This window comes from Caloenas nicobarica, chromosome 10, assembly GCF_036013445.1.
Source record: "Caloenas nicobarica isolate bCalNic1 chromosome 10, bCalNic1.hap1, whole genome shotgun sequence".
NCBI lineage: Eukaryota > Metazoa > Chordata > Aves > Columbiformes > Columbidae > Caloenas > Caloenas nicobarica.
This window is the reverse complement of record NC_088254.1, coordinates 20,399,415-20,419,855: the sequence shown is the minus strand read 5'-3', so window position 1 is coordinate 20,419,855 and position 20,441 is coordinate 20,399,415. Positions and strand designations below refer to the sequence as shown.

The 20,441-nt window shown below is 46.9% G+C and overlaps 1 protein-coding gene across 1 annotated transcript in view; it reads right to left on the bottom strand.

The window, feature by feature from the left end:
* Positions 1-5,472, bottom strand: part of ALDH1A3 (aldehyde dehydrogenase 1 family member A3) — a 35,229-nt gene extending 29,757 nt beyond the window's left edge. Inside the window, exons 1-2 of the mRNA XM_065641414.1 lie at positions 5,356-5,472; positions 1,756-1,860 (exon numbers count right to left, since the gene is read on the bottom strand). Coding sequence (XP_065497486.1) covers positions 1,756-1,860; positions 5,356-5,451 — 201 coding nt within the window. The 5' untranslated portion in view covers positions 5,452-5,472. The remainder of the gene's footprint in view (positions 1-1,755; positions 1,861-5,355) is intronic.
* Between the last annotated feature and the right edge of the window lie 14,969 nt (positions 5,473-20,441).

The following is a 20,441-nucleotide window of genomic DNA, read 5'->3' as shown; positions in this document are numbered from 1 at the left end:
CTTCTAACTACTGAGAGCAAAAAAAAGAGCAAAACCCACTTAGAGCAAAAAAAAAAAATATATATTTTTTTAAATCTGTGTGATGTAAAGGGGTGGAAGAAGAGGCTTTTGGCACCCAAGGTGCAGCTACCTTATATTCTTGCCTGCAATTATTCTGTGCACCGAGGTATCAGGCACCTATGCTGAGTATCCACGGGCAGAGGGCTCCACTGACTGGCCCCAAGAGAAGTTTTAGAGTGACTCTCCCACAAGCTGGAAGCTGAAAGCAGCCCTTGAATTCAGGCAGGGACGAGTCTCAAGGAGGCAAGCTACAAAACTGGCCTTTTAGTTCTGCATAACAATTTTCTCTAACCAAGTCGTGAAGAAGCAGGCTTGAAATACTCATGTAATGCTCTGTAACTGCTTGAGGAGACACTTAGCTCAGGCAACAATGGCAACATCATGGTTTCTGCCTAGCAAAGTACAGTTGCTTCAGTTAGCTTCAGCTCCACTGTTCAAATGCCACTGCAATTAAACAGTTGTGTCCTATCCAGGTAGTATAAAGGAATTATACATAATGTTTGGTTCTGCCTCAATTTGTAGTTTCCCCATGGATGCACAGATCCCCCATGGCAATAGGTCTCCCAGAGGCTGCTTTAGTGCCATCCAAAAAGAACAGCTACCTTACTTATGCACCATCTGCGTGCAGGCTGGTGACTTGCATTACAAATCAAGTTTGCTCCCATCTCCAGAAAGGTCAGGCTCCATACTCTACATAGTTTTAACACCAGAAAAAACATTGTCCCTGCTCAACTAGTATCACTCCTACTAGGAAAGGATCCACAAACCAGCTACCTGCTTGGAAACTAGGCACTGAACCTCACAAGTGCTGGACTAGCTTAGATTCCAAGAAAAAGTTACCACAATACAGGCAGAAATGCCCACACTGCCCACAGCAATGAGCAGCCGAAGCCCTGGTACACCAGAGAAGCTGTGAATCACCTTCCCGTGACATACTGCAAAAAGCCAGCTCTTGGGCCAGCTCTTTCCCATAGATCAGGCCAGTTGGCCCGTATGTCATGAGCTGTTTTGGACAAAAAGTGTCACATGACCGTTCCTCACCTCAGACTGTTACCAAACCCAAGCAGTTATGTCCCAGGCTGCTCTACAGTGCACCAGGATCAGGGACTACTGAAGTTATTAAAAGATACTGGTTTGGTTTTGACTGAGAGTTGCAAGATTTGTGCAGGAGGCCAGAACCCATGACAGCAGTCGGAAAAGAAGCCCTACGGGAGATCTCTAGCAGAAAGCAAGCAGTGTTTACAGGACCAGGCTCAGTGTCCCCTAAGCACTCAGATTATTTGTTGATTGTGTTTAAAAAAGGGCAAGTTGCAGTTCAGTGTCTCCAGCAGGCTGCCATGCAGCTTGTGGATAAATCACTACCAATATGAGGCCTCGGTTCTGTCAGGGATGCGCATGCACCATCATTGTTATTTCCTCAGATCAGCTGCTTCTTTCCAGCCTGTAATGCAAGAACAATGCTGAATCTCATTTCTCTGACAGTGTTCAGCAGCAGTTCCTACCAGGGAAAGTGACTCTGAGCTGGACAGGACACTCTGTGTAATTCCTGAATGGCACATCTAGAGTCCCAGACATCCAGCTCGCAGTCTGGCCAGATGGACACCATTGTTAGAAGACAGCTTTTCCTCTGTGTGCTTCCCTACAAAAGGAAGTCCCTTGGAAACTCTTTTGCACTGCCTTTCCAACACCACTTACCTTGTCTCCTTCCTCAATGTCACAAATTTTCTCTAGCGTTGAAGGGTTGTAGGTAGGGAACTTCTTTCCACTTGTAGACTCATGCCATTCATTGTTAATAAATATCTGAAGAGAGAGCAAGGGAAGAGGGACAGGGAGGAGAAAGAAAGAAAAAAAAAAAAAAAGAATGATGCAGACAACACAAAAAAACCCCACAAGTACACCTCAAAGGGCCCAAGGCTCTTCAACATCCACTGATGGCAGAGGCAAGCATGTTTGTGACGTATTTGCAATACAGACAGCATTTATCCAAACTGGAACCTGACCCAGAAAACAGACAAAAAAAGCCTTCGTGCACCCAGTTAGTTCTGAACAAGAGAAAGACAGAGGATGGGGCCCACACAGTATAACACCATAATTCGGCAACAAGAAACAGTTTGAAATACATCTCCATGAGAACAGCAAGCAGACACCAAGAGAAACTCGTATGGCTCAGGCAAAAGGAGCCCCTTGTTACATGCTACAAGCAAAATGTCAGTGTACAATACTACTTGGTTGTTTGTATCCTGCCCTGGGCTAGTTCCACAACTTGTCCCCTCCAAGCACTGGAGGGTAAGTACTGGCTCAGTTCTACCCCACCATCCGTTGTCACAGGCCAGATCAAGCCTCTCACGTCACTTGGAGTCATTTGTGACAAGATTTAAGTGTTTCAAAATATTGCATTTCCAGAGCAAGAACAAACAGTCCCAGTGTTGCGTAACTGAAAACGCATTAAATACTACAGTGTTGTTACTCACTGTAAACAGAACATGAATACCTATATACAATTAATTGATTCAACATGCAACTTATCCACACTGTGATCTAACTTGGCAGTGTTATATTTTATAAATACACTTTAAATAAGATTAGATGAAGTAATCTTTAGTAGCCTGTTAGCGGCTGTAAGCTAGTACTTTTACTTGGAAGTCGTCCATATTTGCAATCTTGTTTATGAGTCTCTACACACCAGCAGGAGATTAATGTTGCACCCCTTACATTCGGAATTCCCACTGCTTTGGGTCATAGTTTTCTTTCCTTGGGGTGCTTTTCTTCCTGAAAGGAGTTTCTCCTGACTATTTCTGCAAAAAGCATCCAAGATGTAACTGATATAGAAGCTACACTTTTGGATCCACCTGTTTCAGACAGGCTGAGGGGGAAAAAAAAAAGTTCTGCCCAAAAAGTTGCTAAGTGAAGTCACAAGAAAAGATACGATGTTAGAAATATTAACTAACTTGACATTAATGCTCCCAAACTACCTCTGTTATCCGAGTACAGCATTTTAAATATCTAAGAAAATAACACATTTTAACTTCAGTTTTCCTTTGTTTCCCTAAGAAAGTAAGTCACATTATAAACGTGGGAGATACGACAGAAGCTGTAAAATTACAGCATCACACTAAGGATTGGGGAAGGATATCCCTTTTCCTTTGCATTCAACATTAACTCTATGTAAAAGGGTTGGGAAAGCAATGTTCCTATATGAAGCAGTAAAACATAAGAGTGACAGGATCAGGCTGTTTTAAATGTAACGTATATGCTGGTATCATTCTGGGAATCACACCACATAGCCCGAGTCTTTGGTGCCAGGAGTTGAAATCAAACAGAACAGCGTATTGGTGGTTCATGCTTCATACCCAGGATTTGAGACACAGGACTGTGGACAGATCACTTCCATCACACATTCATGACAAGCATTAAGCTGCTCTATAAGTAAGACCTTTGTTGAAAATTTTTTCCTCTCCCCTAGCCCCGTAACCGGTAGAACCAAAAAATAAAAAACTTCGCTAAGGAGAAGAAAGTGTACCGTCAGCTGTAAACATCTGGTGAAAGTCAGAGCTTGCAGAAAACCCCTCGCGGTTTTATGAAAACTGACTGCTGCTCATTATTTCCTCGGATGCACCAGGAGCATCAGATCAAATGTCAAATTCACACTTTTAATTCACTTACATCAATTACATTGATTTCTACTTTTAAGAGACTACCTTGGTACATGTAGTACACAGAGTCTCTGGCAAAACTCTGTAGGACAAAAAATGCACATTTTAAAACATACATGGCTGCAGGATCAGATCCCAAAGGAGTGTTTTAAAAAGTGTTCACAATAATAAAAATAACAAGAAAACCAGAACATTTGGATGTTTAGGGAGAACTCTAACGGCCAGGTCTGTTTTGGACACAGGAAAGAGCTGTTTGTGCAGCATTATGCTGTCTGCAAGCAGCAGCTGCAGATCCAACTTGCTGCTAAATGACAAGTTTATCTTACAAAGAAAAAGCAGATAAATTTAGGATGTTAAAAATTAATCTAGTCCAGTGATTGCTACTAATTGCTAATCTGTTTCAGTACTTCAGATGCACAATTCAAATCAACACCTCAGTGTACAAGTTATTGCTGTTTACTCCTTCTCACTGCAAGAAAAAGAACTTCAGGTTCTGCTTTTTTTTTTTTTAATACTTAATACAGAAATGTAACAGTAATTAATATGTTCATTCAGGCCCCCCCAGCTCTTTTATCCCAGCCACATAGTTAGTCGAGGCTGCCCAGCAGTGTAACCAGCTGGGATATTTTCCCCACTGCACAAGACAGCGGGTCAGGCTGTTGTGGAGCAAACAGCGACCCGGCTACAGCAGAGCTACGGCTGCGTTAGGGAGCAGGGATTTCTGCACCAGTGCCAGCCTCAGCTCTGAAGGACAGAGTTATCGAGCTCTGGAGCCTTCGGTTACATCTGAGAGGCTGGAGGGAATAGTTTAGAGAGAAGCTGGATGGAGGGAGGGAAGGTGCAGGTTTGTGTGTGCCTGCTGCCTGGCTCCTCGTCCCACAGGGCGGTTGTGGACCAGTCCCAATGGCATGGGGAGCAACCAATGAGTCGTGCGTGAACACTGCTCCTCTTCGGGAGCTGTAGGGTGGCCCTACTGAGCCCTTTCTCAAGGCCCGTTCCTGCAGGACGCCAGCCGTCCCTCACACTCCCTGCGCCCTCCAGGACGCAAACCCAGCCCCTGGCACTGAACCCCGCTCCCAGAGCTCCACACCGCGCCAGGGATGGCTGAACGCAACCCAGGCAAGTGGCTTCCTCACAGATCAAGCCCTTCTGCCTGGGCTCACCCCATCCAAACGCAATTTCACTGAGCACTAACATGGTGCTAAAAGCATTTCCCGGGTGGGTTTGTGAGCACAGGGTGGGAAGATGGCGGCAGGGCGAGCGGGAGGCGACAGGCCAGCGTGGCACCACAGCCTGACACAGACAGGGAAAGGAGCCCATGGGCACCACCACGAGTTTGCGGGGGTTTTTTGTTTTTGTTTTTTTTAAAAAAAAAACAAAGTTAGTTTCATGGGCCTTAGGGACTGGGGTGACTGCAGCTCCCTTAGAAATGCCACAGTCATCTGCTTGCACCAGTCACTCAACCACATTTACACCCTACAAGCCTACCATCTATGGCAGCAAGAATTAATAAATAAATACATAAATAAAAGACAGTGAAGCAGAAAATTTTCTATTAAAAAAAGTGACACCTCACCACTAGCCTGGCTCCACCAAGCATCACCAACACCACAGCAAAGCCCACTGCCCCTCGCCAGCTCACCTTGGTGTACTTCACCTCCAGGCTCCGCAGTGGCCGCGGGAGCGGCACTTTCCTGTCAGGCTGCCCGTTCTCCACAGCCCCGTTGAGGGCGGCCATGGCCGCGCCGTCGAGCCCCCACCGCCCTCTGGCCGCTGACAGCCCGCGGGGCCGCCTTAAGAGCGGCGCGCGCCGGCCGCCGCCGCCCGCCTCCATTGGCCACCGCCACGCCACGCCCCTCCCCTCGCTCCCCGCCCCGCCCCGCCCCGCCCCACCGCGGCCCTCAGGTAACGGGCGGCGACGCCCCGCCCAGGCACCGCGGCCGCTCGGGGGCGGGTGGCGCCCGCGGGCTGTGCCGGCACCCGGGGCTCCCTCAGCGAAACCCTCGGGGCTCCCCTCAGGGCTCCGCGCATCGTTTCCCTCAGTGCTCCCCTTGGGGCTCCCCTCAGAGCTTCCCGCAGGGCTCCCCCTCAGTATTTCCCTCAGTGCTCCCCTTGAGGGTCCCCTCAGTATTTCCCTCAGTGCTCCCCTTGGGTATCCTCTCATCGTTTCCCTCAGCGCTCCCCTCAGTATTTCCCTCAGTGGGCTCCCCTCAGTTCTCCTCTCCTCAGCGCTCCCCTTGGAGGTGGCCGTGAGGTTTCAGCCTCTCCCCTAAAGAGGCCGGAGAAGGAGGGGGCCCTGTCCCAGGGAGCAGAGCAGCCACCCTGGACAAAAAGTGCCACATCTGACCGTTCCTCACCTCAGACTGTCACCAAACCCAAGCAGTTATGTCCCAGGCTGCTCTACAGTGCACCACGATCAGGGACTACTGAAGTTATTAAGAGATACTGGTTTGGTTTTGACTGAGAGTTGCCACATTTGTGCAGGAGGCCAGAACCCATGACAGCAGTCGGAAAAGAAGCCCTACAGCAGCACTGTGGTGGATCTCCAGCAGAAAGCAGGCAGTGGCACCAGGGTGGACATGCTTGCTGTGTCCCATCAGTCACAAGAGGACATTCGCAGGGGTCGCCACAGGAATACCCCCGCGCTCCCCAGGCAGGGTGTGGGGAACTGGGCTCACCCCTCTCTTGTCACGTTACACCCTCTACCTCCAGCTACAAGGACCTTTCTCTGCTGTTCCCGGTGCCCCGACTTCCCCACCCAACTGTTGCACCCCATCCTTCACCTGGTGCCCCTGCAGAGCTTCCCGGGGCTGAACAAGAAGAGAGGGAAGGAGGGTTACATCAAATGTCTGATGTGTGGCTCGCAGCAACTCCTGCACATCCTGCGTGCATACATGAGTCTGGGACCAGTCTGACCACCTCAGTTTGACTATGTCAGTCAATAGACTTCAGCCTACTGGGGCAGGACCAGGCCCTTCAGCCGAAACTTCTGCAGCCATGAGTAACCAATATACTTGTGCCCCACACCGTCAGCTTCCAGCACACTGTTCATAGTAGCATACTCTGAACATCGAGAAAGATGCTGTCTTTCAAGAAGTCCTCAAGGATATGGAACATGTCTAAAGTGACAGATCTAGGCTCTGTGCCTGGACAAGTTCATTATGTATTGCTTAACTTCATTCTGAATAAAATATGTGTAAGTCTTTGCAGGCTGGGGGCCAGGACACTAGGAGACCCTTACACCCACACACACATGGAAGATAATACAACATATTTTCCATATAACAAGTGGCAAGATGCCAGAAGTTATCTTTAAAAAAATGTTCCACAGAATTTGTAATCCCCAGCAATATTCAGCACTTTGCTATTAGAATGCTTAAAAATATGTGCTTCTGAAGGCAGATAGTCTGTGATATCATAGCGGCGTAAGAGTTAGTGCTGATTCAGAAGGGAAAGTACCACCAATGAGCCAAACATCGCTTCCTGCAGCTTGCGGGATGTTCTCGGAGGTCCTGGGCCCAGGTGAAAACCTCTCTGATGGTGCTTGGTTTGGGAAAGAATATTTTTCCCCCCCTACAATCTCTGTATCTCTACCAGAGAAACCACTGAATCAATCTCTGTTGAACTGTCAATACTAAAGGACTCATCCTACTTAGCAGTAGAAAGATGACATTTTCTCTTCAGATGGGAACGTGCTTCCATTATAAATAATTTGTGGGAATATCCTTGTACGCCATGGCAGAATCAAAAGAGCATTCTCAGACAGGAAATGGATACATTACAACAGCAGAAATGGTTATTTCTAAGCTGTCTGTTTTTAACTGTCCAGTTGCTATTTCTTACAAGAGCTACAAAAGCATCAAAGCTAGGAGAATCTCTTAACCAAGTCTCAATATATTCCTAGTCCCAATAAAGAGGAGTTTGGTTCCAAGCTATTCTTCGATGTCATCAACAAAACTATGCAGTGACTGGTAGGATTCAGCAAGTCAAAGTCAGACATGGAATAGATTTCTGTCTGTTTTCCCTGGAAAAGACAGGCCCACTGATCCATTTTAGGGCTAGTGGAATCTTCTGGCAACAGAATTCTTTTGGGTCTTTGATAATTTGCCATATCTGGTTTTACCATAATGTATCACAACACTACAGGCAATAGTAGTTCGAATATCAGGTAGCAAGAAAGAAATTGTTGCAGAAGTGACACAATACTGATAGAATTTATACATTTCTGTCTGTATTTTACCCACAGAAACACCTAGCTGAATTGGGAAGTACTCTTGTAATTAGAGGACAAAATATCTGTATGAGGAGAAAGATGAATAAGTTCCAAGACAAGCTGTGTCTGTAGAGTCATTCCAGTGGGTTGTCTCATGTGGAATGACTTTGTCTCTTATCTCTCATGAGGAAGATTTTTTTACAAGACATTCCTGAGAAAATTATTTTAGGCATTGTTGCTTCTTCAAGTTAATGTTGGGGCACTGTGAGTTATATCTAAGGGAAAAGTGCCACATGCAGGGTTTGGGGATGTGTAAGACTTAAAAAAAACCTGTTCGATGTGAATGAACTGTGAGTCAGTGACACATGAATGAGCTGAAATAATAAATTTTAACCAATATACCTAGCTGTGTGCAATATTTCCCTTAGTAACATCACAAGAAGAGTAACAAAACATTCCAACGTCAAAGAGTTTCGTGGACACTGACTGGTCCCTGGTTGGGCAAACTCAGTCCTACCACAAAGCGGGATTACTCCACCAGCCTCAGACGTGTGTTTTATCACCAGTTTTTGTATCAGATCAGCAGAGGTGGGAACACTTGCTCCTCCAGACTGCCGAATGGGTAGCTCAGCAGGACATGTCTTAAAAGCAAGAGCAAGTTCCCAATCAGAACAAGTGAGAGATGTTTTATATTCATTCCCACGCTCCGGGAGGGCCGTGCCACCATTCGAACAGAAGCGCTGAAAAACTGGGTTTTACCTAAGTTTGTAACTGTTGCTGATGTGTCAGAAACAGACGCGAGAGGAAAAGCATCTGTTAATGAAAGGTCACATTACTATTGAGTCATCCTGTGATGTTCTACTCTTGCAGCAGTGTTTGCAGAGATGTCTGCAAGATGTATCCCTAACCTGCTGCACCGACTGCGTTAGCTGTGAATTCCCTGGTGCTGCGCTTCTCTGCACACCTCTATCTCGCAGAAGGTTTCCAGACGGTGAGTACGCCAGCTCCTCTCTGCCAGCCAGCAAAAGATTGCCTTTCCTCTGTTGGGACAGGCATGTACACTCTTTAAATTTGCCACCATGAATTAGACCTGACCAGGCTTTTCTGTGCCAGTCTGTCTGTCTGTGCCAAGAGCAGCCACAGGACACTTTCATCCTGTGATGCAGCAGTCTCCCTATCTGCTAAGGGTCTCTGCAGGAATTGATTTCTCAGACTTACCCACCTCATTTAACCACAATGAAGGGACTCTTGCTGGTGGTAACTCCTCCTCCAAATACGCTCTGCTCCTCTACACATCTTATGTCCTGGCTCCAAACCGGGAGTGCAGGGGGTTGCATCCAGAGGATCAGCAAAGACTTCTCCAGATACCTGAGAGCATGATGTTTCTAGACATCTTTGGCATCCTGCCCCAGGGATGAAGACGGATTTGGCAGAGGGTCAGATATTCGCCTATAGGACTGTGGTTTGCCAAGTCAGCAGTGGCGCAGCCGTTAGGGGCTGCTGTACCAGTTGATGAGTTGATATTTCAATGATATTTTGCATCTAGACCTCAGCCTATGCGTCAAGCTGCCCAGAAGTCCTGTAGCTGTGTAGAGTGGTTAATGTGGCACACAGCCAAAGCTGATTCTGCTGATTTTACACATACCCCGAAGCACATACACACACAAACATAAATATGTGTGTGAAACAATATACTAGAAAAGGCTGCTGAGGCTGTACAATCCAGTATTCAACAGCTACGAGCGATCAGAATTTGCCTGGTTTTGTGCATCCTGATGAGCTGTGAGTTATCCATGCCCTTGTCCTATGGGCATCCCCCTCACTCCACATTGGCAATGGTTGCTGCTCCTGAGAGAGCAGCTCCCCTCATGATTTATTCTCCTCTTGTTTAATGTGCAGCAATGAGGCTTTTTACTGCCTGTTATTCAAACTGTGCTTTGAGTACAAAATTATTCATTTCCATACAGTTTTTCCGTGATGCTCATGACAGCAGTGTCTGGGTGTTTCACACGCAGCATTTCCTTTTCCAGTAATTTTGAGAGGATGCTGACCCTGTATTATCAGTGAGGAAAGAAGGCAGGCAGCAGTAGATTAAAAAAAGTGTCTTAATAATTTTAGATTCCCAATGTGAGTCACCTACTTTAGACGATAAGCATTTGGAGCTCAGCTCCCACTGAGCTACGGCAGAAATTGCGCAACAAGCTGGATCTGAAAATCTCCCACCTAAACACCCAGATAAGGTAGAACACGCAGCCGACTGGGCATTGCTTCTCAGTGACTTGAATCTGGAAATTTTCTTAGTTTTCTGTGCCAGATTTTGTAAAATTACTATTCCTGTAACAGTTTTCTGTGGGTCACTTTCTAGGGTTTGAGTTCCTTTTTCTAAGCAAAATTCAAAATCATAAGTTTCATCACTCTTGATCAAATTCACCATGATATGGGTTAGCAGCAGGATGGATTGTTTTGAACTACGAGATGATTGGCATTTTACAGGCTCCCTGGTAGCAGTAGTGGATGGTTTAATTTATATGGGCTGGCCAGCTGAAGGAAGCAAGACAGTGCTTTGCCAGTGGGTTTGGTTTTGATTGGTTTTTCCAAATATTTTGTAAAATCCCAAGATCCATTCCAGACCCCAGAAACAAATGGAGTCTAGTGAGCTCCCTTAACCTGGTCCCTTCTTACCTGGCTGGCTTCTTTATTCCAGACACAGAGAATACAAAGATGGAGAAATGGTCCTTCAGATACCTATTGGAAGAAGCTGTTTAGTAACAAAGGAACCTATTTGCTTATTTACCTGTCTAAACAATTACATAGCTATCAAATAGTAATTATTTCAGCTTAAAAGTTTGTCTTCTACACAGGTTTTTGCTGAGTTCGTTGAAGCCAAACATGATGAACTGACATATAAAACAAGTAGGAGAAATGGTGATAACTGAGCTGCTGCCTTCAGCTGTGAAAGACATTGCAAATGACACAAAATTAATGAAAAAGTCTGCCATTTTAAACCAGGACAAGTTCTCCGCTGTTTATTAAAGTATTCACATGCAATTTCAAAAGGAGTGGAATCCACAGAGATGCCCTTAAAAAAAAAAAAAAAAAAATGAGGCTGTCCTGATGATCCTTTGGAAATTGCATGTGTTATGTGGGGTTTTTTAAAGTTAATCCAACCTTACTCGGGCTGTGCTGAATGATGTAAGTGGAGAAGGGTTGTAGGCATTGGATAAATCTTGGAGTTGGAAGCAGCCTTACCCCATGAACTCACCACTATCCCAGTATTTCTATCGCCCTTCTCATGCTGTGTAAGTTAGAGCTTCTGCTTTAATACACCTGGGGCTGAAGAAGAATTTATTTTTTCCATTCCTCTCCACCTCCACAAAATCTGTCAGTAAAGATGAGGAGAGATTTGAGATACTGTGAGATGCCATTTGTGTAAGCAGTTGTAACCCTAAACACAAAATCATGTGAACCAGGACTTCAGTGGCTCAAAATAAAAGGCAGCCTTTTTATGCTTTGCACTGTGATTACTTCATGAAGCAAAATCCTCAATTAATTTTCTTCACACATATCATAGGTATTAAGCTGTGAGTGTGCACAAGGACTGGCCTGCCTTTTAATTTGCCTGGCTCCAGAAGTTAATTGGAAAAGTTAGTGGTAGGGAAATAGCAAACAGCTGAGCATTTTGAAGCCTTTTATATTAACACAACTTCTGTTTCTTCTTGCCTTTGCTTCCCTCTGCCAGGCCTAGTGTTGGAAGATGAGGAGAGCGGGAGCAGGAACAGAAGCAAGTGCATGATAACCTACAAGGACAGTGTCTATGTTGTGAAGAAGTTCAAGGACCTGTTTCATTACAAACCACTCAGTGTGTCTGGCACTGTCGGGCCGATGGGAACCACTCCCTGCGTTGATCTAGTGATGCAGACCTGAGGATTATTTGCCTACAAACAGCTACAGTTCACGGGATTGGCAAATGAAAAAACAAATATGTTTGTTTTCTCCACAGATCATGTTGCTTCCTACTTTCTCTTGATAAGAGGGATTTGGGGCTGGTGCCCAGGTTTTGGAAGCAGTGGTTGCCTGGTCAGGAATTGAGGAGCCTAAAATGTGCTTCTGCTCCTACCTCCCTGTCTCTCTGTTCTCGCTCATCATCACATCTGTTCTGGGCCCAATGCCCAACAATTCTGCATTAACGCCTCAGTACACACAGGCTCACACAGCTGAACAGTTTGCAATGCAACATACCCAGTGCCGTCTTGTGTTCCCAAATCAAGCTCCTGCAAACAATTTTTGTTTAAGAGAAGAACCATTTGGCTTCACAAGGCTACTTGTGAGCTACATCCAGTTGACTCCAGCTACTGCAGGTCTTCTCAGAGAAATAGTTTTGCAGGGCACAGTCACGAATCTAGAAAATACAGAACAGGTAAACAAATATCCTTAAAGAATATCCTGTCTCAGGCCTTGATCCTGCAAACTCACACGGGCTTAATATTAAGCACATGAGCAGTCCCAGATGACTTCAGCAGAGCTACTCACATGCTCACAGTGCACAGCATCTGCCAGATCAGAGCTTTTATGTCTAATTGCAAAATAAAAGGCAAGTCTCCCAGTTCTATCAACTGTAATGAATTGTTATTAACAGCACACTTTAAAATAGCCATAGGGCAGATCCCAGGCAGAACCACTGGGGATAAAGTGATGTGGACTGTTGCAACAGAACCTGGAAATACTTCTTTTCTTGGACAAAGCACCGTGCCAGTTGTATGAAATGTGAACACTGTGGTAAGGTTGTTTTTATAGGCTTCGACCTGTGCAAGGCTTTTTTGTTGTTGTTGATGTGATTCGTCTTTGCACAATCCCTCTATTTTGTACCTTTTGGGTTGAATTCTGCTCTTTGAACCAGAAGTTGGAAAACCGCTCTCCTCCTGACCTTGGGGGTACTTTCTATAAGGATTTGTCGACTTTACAACCTCCCGACACACCTTGACGAGCCACAGCCGATCAAACCGAATCACGCCACATGTCCGCCGGGCTCTTTCGCACCAGGTCCGCATCCACAACCCCGGGCTGCGGGGTCCCATCCGTGTCCCCTCCGGCGAGGGGGTGAGCAGCACAATAGGCGACATTGTGTCCCGTCCTCCCGCAGCAGCTTCTTCCCTCGCTTCCACTAACGGCGAAGCGGGGGACAAGCAAATCTGAGGACACATTAAAAAAAGAGAGAGTGAAACCCACCCAGGTTTGCACGCCTGTTAATGAAGAGCCAGCCCCGGGCCCTCATTAGGGGGCCTCGGCGTGCACACCCCGCCCGGGCCGTGCCCCTGGCCGCAGCCCCGACAATACCGGCGGTTGAGGGCAGAGCCGCGGTGCTGCCGCCGCGCTCAGCGGGTGCGGAAGGTTCCGCGGCCGCTCCGGGCTGGCGTTTGCACCTGGAGCTGCCGAGGTTTAATGGACTTTAACACATGCAAACAAGAGCTTTTGTTGGCGGGCACAAAGGCTGCCCCCGGCGCCGGGCTCTCCTCAACACTGCCCGCATTGTTTCCCCTCCGCTGCTTCTTGTAACCCTCCTTGTCAGAGTTTAATGAGGACAACGAGATTTTCGCAGGCTCATTTCGCACTTCAGCAACTTTCTAACACTTTCTTAACGAGGGAGAAGGGGCAGGAGAGATCGGGGGGCGCAGGGGAGGAGCCGCTCCGGCCCCGGCTTAGTCCCCGCGGGCAGCGACCCGCATCCCCGGGGCCGGGACCGGTGCGCTCGGCGGCCGGGGCTGAGCCAGGATGCGGAGCTGACCCCGGCCTTCGCGGGAGGGCTCAGCCCCTTCCAGTCCCAGCCCCGGCACCTCGACCTGGCTCGATTGAAAAAGACCCGATTAATCTCGCCGGGTTTAAGCTCGGCCGGGAGGGTAGGGGTGTCCCCGGGCTGCCCGGAGGAGCAGCGATGCTGCGGGGAGGCGGTGGCCGCTGGGACCGAGGTGGGCAGCGGCTGGGACCGTCCCCATGGCGAGACACTTCCCCGGAGCAGGTAGCTTTCCCCGGGCACCGGCTCCGCGCTTTCTCGGCCGGAGATCCGCAGTTTTCTCACCTCCCCGCGGTCCTCGCTGAAGCCGAGCATCTTTCCCAAAGGAGAGAAGCGGGATGGGGTGGATGCTCGGCTCCTCTCCCACTCGCCCATCTTTCCCAAAGGAGAGAAGCGGGGTGGGGTGGATGCTCGGCTCCTCTCCCACTCGCCCATCTTTCCCAAAGGAGAGAAGCGGGATGGGGTGGATGCTCGGCTCCTCTCCCACCCGCCCCGGGGGAGTTTCTCCCCACTCCGGGGACGCTTGGGCACCGTCGCGGCATCACCGAACAGGGCCAGGCGCGATCGTACGATCGGCTGACACCGCTCAGCGCTTTTCGTTGCTTCGGGGAAAAACGGGGCTTGGCGGTGCCAGGCGGCCGAGGGGACCCGCTGGCGGGGGGATGTCGATATAACTTCCCAAATTCCGTATTCGCACAATTAAAAGCAAACCCGTCGCTTTTTGGAGGGGCCGCCGCCAGGCCGAGTCCTTTCCGGTGTTTTAACTGCTTTTGGCTTTCGGGGGGCGACCCACCTCCCTCCCCAAACGCGGGCATCGCCCTCGGGCTGGCTTGATTTCTCCCTCTCTAGACAGCCAGCGGTCCCAGGCAGATCGTGGCTGCGGTTTTCGGTGTTTTTGATGCAGATTTGGGGGAGGATTTGCCTTTAGCCTTCGCAAATCCCCGTCTCTGACTCCTGTTCCCACGACCGAAATCTCCCCTCTGCTTTTTTTTTTTACCTTCCCTCTTCGTTGCGCGTGAGAAATTTGGAAAACTCGAGAAATCGTTTAATGCAAAGGGATTTTAAAACACAGAAGTATGCGGTAAAAGAAAAAAACCAAAACCCTCCCCAACCGCTTAATTAGATATTTACCGAAGGAGCCATTACAGCCTGCTGGGTATAACACAGAGTTTATAAGTTCTCTGGCCACAAAGAAATTAAGTAATTAATTTTTTCTCCCTTCCACTGGCATGGGTTGAAGATGGAGTGTGATAAACAACTCTGTTCCTGGTCTTTTTGCAGATTAGCCGTTGGCATTCGTTGCTAAATACCAAGTGAAAAGAGACTGTGTGACCACAGTCCCTTGAATTAGGGACAAACATTTCCTCTGTGCATTTTAAATAATGCTACTGCCAAATATTTTGTTACCAGAGATCATTATCCTTTGAATGAATACTCGAGGAGTAAAGGCATTGGTTTTTGTCTTTGCTGGTGTGGAACCGACTATATGATACCTAGAACAGCAACAAGCTTTCACAAATTGCTATATGATTTCTACTGCCAGGTTCTGTGATATTGGATACGACATAAAAATAAAAAAGCCAGGCAGATAGACACAGAAACTCACAGAAACCACCTGTATATTTTGTTTCAAAGGAAAATCTCAGCTATTGTCTTACTGGCTCTGGTTCTGTTAGGCCTTGGATCTGCTTAATCTTTAAAGCTATTCAAACAAATTGAATGATACAAGGCAAGTCTCCTATAATTAATCTGGATTCTTGAATTTTGATACAAACTTTTATGTAACCGAGCGGTTTCTCCCTTTTCCTTGCAAAGACACTAAATAGACACTAAGTCCTTCTGTCAAGACTGCTACCACAAACAAAGTTAAAAGGAACAAACCTGGAAATTTTCCCTTCATGAGGAAGAAAGGGAAGAATATTAGAAAGAGATGCAAACATCAAGTCGTGGGAGAGCTGGTACGGGTGTCTGGACGGAGACCAAGGTTTAAAGTGACCCGTATGCTACAAACTGCCTGAACATGAACACAGAAATTGTGGTTTGTCCCAGGTGAAGCTTTTGGAGGATGTTATTTTGTCAGTTTATCTAAGCCTCACGGAGACTCAGCTCTGGCACTCAAAGGTCTCATTTGAACCTTCTGAAATGTTTGGTTTTTTGCTGCTACGGTCCAAAAAAAATGGAAACTATGACATCGTGTATGGAAGAACTCATGGTATTAACCCTGAATCGCCATTGTGGAGGATGTAGCTTTAGCTGTGATCTGGCCCTTCTCACCTTATGCAATTTGCTCTCAGTACCTGACAGAATTACTCCAGAACTAATACTATGCAGAGCTGTGCATCCTGCAGTGAGGCATTGCTGAAATCCTCGACATGACTCCATTGTAAGAGTCAGTATTTTATCTGGATTATCAGGAAAGGATGATTTTTTTTTTTTTTCTTCTTTTTCTGTGACATGGGCTGTCGAGCTTGTGACTTTAGTGGGGAAATCAATATGCAGAGAAAGGCCCACAGGCCTGGACCTGCCAAAGAACTCACAGGTCGCAGATACAATTTCCACTGAGGCCACTGGTAAAATCCTCACAGACCCAGCACAGACTCATCTGGTGTAGGCAACTCTCCAGGTTACCCCATGGCAGACCTACGCCTGACAGCTCTTGCTTTCTGACTCCCCAGGTCTCCTCCTCCTGTGCAGATTTTTTCTTTTAATCATGTAAAATGCAGGGAAGGAATGAACACATTTTGGGTTTTTAAGCTGATTTGCCTGGCAGTGGTGGTTTATACAGCACAGTTCTACCATCAGGTGTATGGAAAAGGACCCTCTGCCCTCAGGGAATTACCTGCTGGGGAGGATTTGTTGGGTTTCTTTGAGTTCCCGAGCAGACATGGGTCTGACTGTCTTTTTATGGAGGCAAACAGAAGTGGTGCTGACTGTACAGACAGAGCAGAAAGCTGTGCCTGGGGTCAGCCTGGCGTGCAGGCTTGTCCTGGGTCACATCAGGCGATTCTTCCTCTGGCAGATGCCCTACCCCTTGTGCCAGTCAACAGTTCCACCTTGTACTCTTCAAGGTGACATTTCAAACCACGTGCCCAGGATGCCAGTGCTCTGCGTCAGCCCTTTGCCACCCACATAACCAGTTTCTCCAGAAAGGCACAGTACTGCCTAAGGCTTGCTCTCCATTCTCTACAGAGATGTCGCCTTCCTTTGAGGGTGATGGAACAGGCTGCCCAGAGAGGTGGTGGATGCCCCATCCCTAGAAACATCCCAGGCCAGGCTGAACGGGGCTCTGAGCAACCTGAGCTGGTGCAGATGTCCCTGCTCATGGCAGGGCGGGCACTGGATGAGCTTTGTAGGTCCCTTCCAACCCAAACTATTCTCTGATTCTCCTCAGGGTTATCTAAAAACCATTAGGAGTGAGGCTGTCCATTTTAGGATGGGAAAAGAAAGAAAACACAGGCCGGGTCAGTTTTCCTCCCCACAGAAGAAGGGAGCAAGCCAAAGTTGACCACACAATGGCTCAGATGGGCTGGTTTTTGGGTGCCAGCAGCTCCCAGGTGCTGCTGTCGAAGCCAATGCCTCTGGGTCTTGTCGCAGCTGCTCAGCGCGCCAGCCCAGAGAGGCCACGGCTGATAACACTCTCCAGGTGTTCACCCCGAGAACAAAGGGCCTTTTCAGGGGCTGCTGAGAAGGAAGAAGCCTCCTTGCTGGTTGCAGAATGGCTTTCCTGGATGGCAATATTTGGTTACAGTAAGATCTGTTATTTCAGAAGAAGTCCCACAGAAAGGAGGGTAATTTGACTCAGGCATGCAAAGAAACATTGTGGGGACTCTTGTCTCCCTCCTTCTTCTCTCCAAAGTACTGATACAACATTGAGTCGTAATGTTTCGTCTGAGCAAAGTAAAACTTGATTCTAGGACCAAAACATGTCTCACCTTGTTATGTCCAGTTACCTGCAGAGCCACAGTCACTTGCCTGGCTGGTTAGCACACAAACCAGCGTCTTCTGAGCTCAAAATCGAGTTGAGAAAACCTATGTGCTGGCATGAGCACAGTCCAAGGGAGACTCTTCCTTGATTTGTGGACCTGAATTTCAGTGCTTGTGTTGGAACATCTTAATCGAACCATTTCACAGCAAAACCTGTTTGCACAGGGAAAGATGAAAGATAACTTGGTCCTGTGGATGAGGGTAAGGAGGCAATTTTGCTGTATTTCCTGATTAGATCAATCTTGATCCATGTTCTCTGTGCGTTTTGGCACTAGAGGGATTTCTGAAGGGGAAGGTACCTGTGAGTGTGAGCATCCATCACGGCGTCTAGAGGTGGCGCATTCCTCCTTCCCCACACAGCCAGCTGCCAAGGGCAGGACCACCCCTGGGACCAGCACTGTTGTGATGTTGCCCATATGTTTTCAAAACCTGTGGTCCCAGAACCAGCTGCAGGTTTTCTGTGTTCTCCGACACCCCTCACCATGGCTATTATCTCCATGAGATACTCCCAACATGTTCCTTTGCCATGGCTGCTCAGTCTCCCTGAACATTTTCCTTGTGCCCCATGAGCTGTTCTTCTCTGATATGCAGGAGGTGACTTATTTAAAATTGTTTTCTCCACTTCCTTCAGGTAGAAGAGACAAGGACAATGCAAGGAAACTTCCCACACTGAGAAGGCATTTCCCATCTATGAAAGAAAAACAGAGGGATACTGTGTTCTCCCCAAAAGCACAGGCTTAGCAGAAAAGCAAGGACATGTAAGCTTTTTTTTAATATCTGCCAAGCTTACCATGGCAATTCATACATGTATGTATATATAGAGAGAGATAAAGCTGGACTTCTAATTTTAAGTAAGTAGAAGAACATTAGCTCAGAAATTGCGCTATTCAATCAAGCAGTACTATTTCTTATTAGAGACCAGACTATCCTAATTCTTCAAATGCACCAGCTAACATCTATACAAATAATGGGATTTGGCTGAATACAGTTAAATATATTTGATTACTTCCCTTTTATCTAGTTCTAGGCTTACTGTACTTTTCCTTGGATGGCAAATAAGAAGCCCTTTTCTTCTAAGTGACAGCAGGGAAAAGAATCAGGTTGCTAATTTACCTGAGACCCGGGAGGGTGTAATGATAGATGTGTGCTGGAAACTACAGAGTGAGCTTTCCAATTTTGGGGGGAGGAGAGAGGGGAAGTGTGAGATTCATAAATCTTTCAAATTGATGGCACTTTTGCTGATGGGCTTTCACGGTCATGATTACATGCATAGCAAGAAACACATGTAGTGAGGAGAAGGATCAACTGGGAGGAAGCTGGGACCTAATGAAACGTGTCATACAGGAAGCAATTAAAATGGAAAAATCACTGTTCTCTAGGCAAACAAGGACACATCATGTTCGTGGGTACTTCCAGTATCTCTCTCAAAGTGAAGGTTAGACTTACCTGTGTGTTGTGAGAAGCTCTTCAGAGGCACACACACAGTCCAGGACAAGTTTGGTTAAATAAGCAGAAATCCTCATGTGGATCTTCAGTGTTAGTCTTCATAGATGACCAGCATTTAGGTTCAGGAATCCGAGACCACCCTGGGGAGCCACAACCTGCAAAGTGGCTCTGTGCTTCTGCTGTCACCAGGTTTGCATGTCACCAGTGCTTCCAAGGACATCAGTTACTTGGTTCTTTGCACACTAGTGAATGGACCCTCTCCATTCAAGTCTTCCTGGAGATATGAGAAGGAAAGTGGCAGGTAAGGAGGGAGAAGGGTGGATGGATTTTGGGCAGGCACTGAAGGGTCATGCCTATGGTTTAGGTTCAAAATGCCCAAGGTGAAGAAAAAGCCCAGCACATGTCCACGTTTCCATGATGGCCAGCTAAAATGGGCTTAAAGCACAAGCTGCTTTAGGTGAAAAGTCATTCTCTAAATAGGAAATAGCAGACTTGAATCCGAACCTAAGTTAGGATTGTAGTACAGATGTGCTGTTAGTGTGATTTAGGAAGAGCTTATCTCCTCCTCTCCATTCCTTTGTCCTTTTCTGGGATTGTTTGTGGGCAGGCCACATCCAAGCCAGGCTTTCACCCAGAGCTGGGCTCACACCAGCCAAGGGAAGAGACGCGCTAGAGGGTGACATGAAGTGATTTATCCAAGTGACGCAACAGGCGAGTGGCAGGGGCAGTTTGGGTGATCTGATGCAAAATTATCTTCTTTTTTTAATAATATTGCCTAGTAAACAATACCTCCTTTTTATTCCTTATAAGATTCAACACACTAGTTCTTCCCCTGGCTCTTTTTCAGCTGGTTCAGATATAACATTAGTTATACAGAAATGCACAAAGATGCCATCATTTCCTGTAGGCATGTTTGTGTGTATTCTACCCTTAGAGCAGACCCTGTTTCCCTAAAACATCTACTGGATTACCGAAGCAGGCAAGCAGCTTTTTTCTTTGTTATTTCGCAGAAAGAAATTGTATTGTGACTTTCAAGTAGAAAAAAAAATCAGAGAAATAATAACATGACCCAACTGCAAAAATATTTTTTTTCATGAACTATACCAATGAATTGGAAATGCAGGTAGTAAAATGAATTGCCAAAAGTATCAAATATATGTGTTTTCAATAACCTTTTTTTTTTGTTACCTAGTAAAATATTTTCCTGGAGAAGGGTTGTTAAACCCCTCTGTGCAATATAAAGGTGCAGTGATGTATTGTCTCAGAAGTGGTTTAATGGAGTTTTGGGGTCCCATTT